This window comes from Etheostoma spectabile, chromosome 10 (assembly GCF_008692095.1).
Source record: "Etheostoma spectabile isolate EspeVRDwgs_2016 chromosome 10, UIUC_Espe_1.0, whole genome shotgun sequence".
Taxonomy (NCBI): Eukaryota; Metazoa; Chordata; class Actinopteri; order Perciformes; family Percidae; genus Etheostoma; species Etheostoma spectabile.
The window spans coordinates 25,599,896-25,603,158 of NC_045742.1; the positions used below are offsets into that span (position 1 = coordinate 25,599,896).

Consider the following 3,263-nt stretch of genomic DNA (forward strand, 5'->3'; position numbering starts at 1 on the left):
TGCAGTACCTCCGCGGACCCCCTAGGGGTCGCGGACCCCGTGTTGAAGACCCCTGCTTTAGAACATTATCCCTGCAAAACCATCAGAACATTGTTATTGCTCTGATATACTACTTTGTACGGCATTCCCCCCCCTTCATTTTCTCTCTAGCAAGCTAGGCCACGCTTTCTCTCTTTCTCTCTCAGTTCAATTCAATTCTCTCAGTTCAATTCAACTTGCTTTTTTTTTATATATCTGCATGAATGTTAGAAAACAATATTACCAAATCATTAAGGATAATCAGGTGAGAAAAATATACATACATACAGTTTATTGAGTAAACTAATCTTTATGAATTTCAAAACACCTGTCATAAAGGGTCGACCGGTAACAATAATGAAACGGGAGAGCGGTGAAAGTTTACTTTTCTGTCAAGCAGCCAAAAAGTTGTTGCTTCCTGCACATCCTGCACATCACGATGTAGACGATGAAACTTAATATCGTGCAGCACTACGTGTAATGAAAGCTGCTATAAAAATAAAATTGACATTGACATGACATATGTCTTCACCCCCTCCCCCCTTCTTTTACCTGACAGTCTGTGTCCAGTCCAGCCCCTCCACAGGCGGACCCCTCCACCTCGTCCTCTTCCTCCTCCTCTACCTCCACTGCTACCACCACAAAGGCGGAGGAAAAGAAGCTTTTATCTAAAGACTCCATCCTGTCTCTGTACGCCAGCAGCTCAGTGGCCAGTCAGCCGCAGAGCCAGCAACAGCCTGCTCCAGGACAAGGTAATGCACACTTCCTCACAGCATTTTTATTAACACTTCGTCATCCAGATCTAGTCACTGGAGCTTGATCTTCTTATCCACGATCTACATAATTATGTCCAGGAACTTACCTGCTAGAATGTGTTCACGGCAAACTAATTAGCAGCAGTTTATTTCAACTCATAAGTAAATACTCCTTTAATCTGTTCAACTACAGGAAACAACCCTAATGTGCAAAGGCTTATGGGTATGTTGATGGAAAAATGCAAGCCGCTCAACCAAAGCTTTCATACTGTAATTCACAGCTACAGTGCACAAAAAAAACTACTAGGTAGCATCATAACTATAGACCTCAGCAGTGACTGCTCACTTTTTGAACTGCTCTGGGTTTGATTTTCCCTATTCAATATCTACATAGAAGTTTCAAAAATCGATTGGATGAAGAGTTTTAAGTCTGGTACAAGACAACTAGCTACGAGATGTAACGGCGCAAACAAGCATTTTGAAAACTTAAAAAAGGCAAAGGTACAAGACTGTGTACAGTAACTATGACAGACTTTATTGGTAGCAGGATGCTAGCCGTTTGCTAACAGTGAGCTCCCCCAATCAGAGACATCGTTGAGGATTGTGGGTAGTGTAGTACTTCTCCATGACATTACAAATAAAACATGTTTTTTTCTAAACAAGGTTGGTTTCATAAGGATTTCTGGCTTCTACAGTAGCACACATTTTTGTTTCACAAAATTTTGTAGCTTGTGGTGAGTCTACCTCGGATGGTTTAGACATTATGACTAATTATCAAATCCCATTTTTACATCCGGAACCACACTGTTGAGCCTCTGTTGAGGTGAGGATCCTCAACAGCTACCATTTATTTGAATTTGAGGACTGGCAGGTCAAAACGCTTAAAAGTGTTGTATATGCAGAATGTAAACAAACACTATACACATATAGTGTCTAATAAGTAGGGGAAAACATACAGTAACATGAGCACAGGAGCAGACACTCAGACGTAGCTGTTTGTACACACATGCCTACACACTTTCACACATACTGTACATCAGAGGAAAGATGCATCGTAAACCTGGAGGAAAGTATGGGCAGATGAAAGGGCAGATGAAGGGCAGATGAAATAGCAGGCAGCTCCACTTACTGGAGTCCCACTGCAGCAGTAAAACTAGAGAGGTGTCTGCAGATTCACACTCGTCTCACAGTTATTATGTGAACAGACTGAAGTGCCAAGACTGTGTGTGTGTGTGTGTGTGTGTGTGGGTGTGTGGGTGTGGGTGTGTGGGTTTATGTGTGTTTGTGTGTGTGGGTGTGTGGGTGGTTGTAAATACAAACACACATTAACCTGAGCATGTGTGTGGGAAAGCATTAGTGCTACATGTTTCCTGAATGGTGGAAGATAGACAGCAGATTTGTACAGCAGGCGCATTGTGAATATTGATCATATTGCTCCATGATTACACCGACGTATAGAAGAATAGTAATGGAAATCAGCTTGAAAGGCTTTCTACTGTGTTATTGTCCTCTGTGAATCCAAATAGACGCTGATGGAGATCAAAGCCAAGAGAACCTCGCCAGGCTTATGCAACATGACCCCCACATAAATTGCAACAGAAACTCTTTTAACTGATTTAGTCTCATAAAGGTCTCCACTATAACATAGAGAAAGTCCTAAGAAATCCAAGTGGGGGAAAGTATTGAAAAATATTGAAATAGGTGCTGTCAATTTCCCAATTCCAGCCCATGTTAAGGGGAGCCACTACATGGAGTCTTGTGGTGATGGTGATGGTGATTTCCGGGCTGGTTCATGTTAACAACAAGGATCTTACAGTTGAAATACCAAAACATAAAGGTCATAATCCCTGCTTCCTCCATGTAACTGGATAGGACATGGGCCAGATTAAATGTATATGTGAAAAAAATGTTTCTCAAAGATGGTTTCTGTCATTTTAGATAGTTATTAATATGCTTGTTTAAGTGTTCATTTTTCTGATTAGTTTGGTTTTTATTAGTTATTTAATGCTAAAAAACGGGGTGAAACATCATGATTATCAGGTTGGGTTGACCTGCGATTGGTTGGGCGGGTGTATGGGCAGGACTTTGATTCCATGGCTCCATCACCTGATCACTACTCCACAGACTCTGGCTCCAAAATTACAAGATGGCAGCTCCCGTATCCAGGATATTTTGACATCGCTCTTGTACAGAGGGAGGAAACGGAGATGTGTCGTCCATCTTTTTTACAGTCGGTGATTATAACAGGATTTATGTGGCTTGCAGCTAATAACAAAATGCTCAAAATGTCAGAATACTCTTGATGTTACAAAATATTTGGAACATATTTATGAACTCATGGCTCCTTTTCTGCTTTTTTGGTGTATTGAATTTGGCCCTGTCAAGTAGGGCTGCAGCTATCAATTCTTTTAGTAATCAAAAATTCTACAGATTATTCTACCGATTAATCGAGTTATCGGATAAGAAATACTTAGTAAGAAAATAACTAGT

At 40.9% G+C, this 3,263-nt stretch overlaps 1 protein-coding gene across 4 annotated transcripts in view; it reads left to right on the top strand.

Annotated features, from left to right (window-relative positions):
- LOC116696462 (stromal membrane-associated protein 1) overlaps window positions 1–3,263 on the top strand; it is a 226,517-nt gene that overhangs the window by 210,825 nt on the left and 12,429 nt on the right. For all 4 annotated transcript variants that reach the window (XM_032527493.1, XM_032527489.1, XM_032527492.1 and 1 more), the window contains one exon: window positions 578–770. In XM_032527493.1, coding sequence (XP_032383384.1) covers window positions 578–770 — 193 coding nt within the window. The remainder of the gene's footprint in view (window positions 1–577; window positions 771–3,263) is intronic.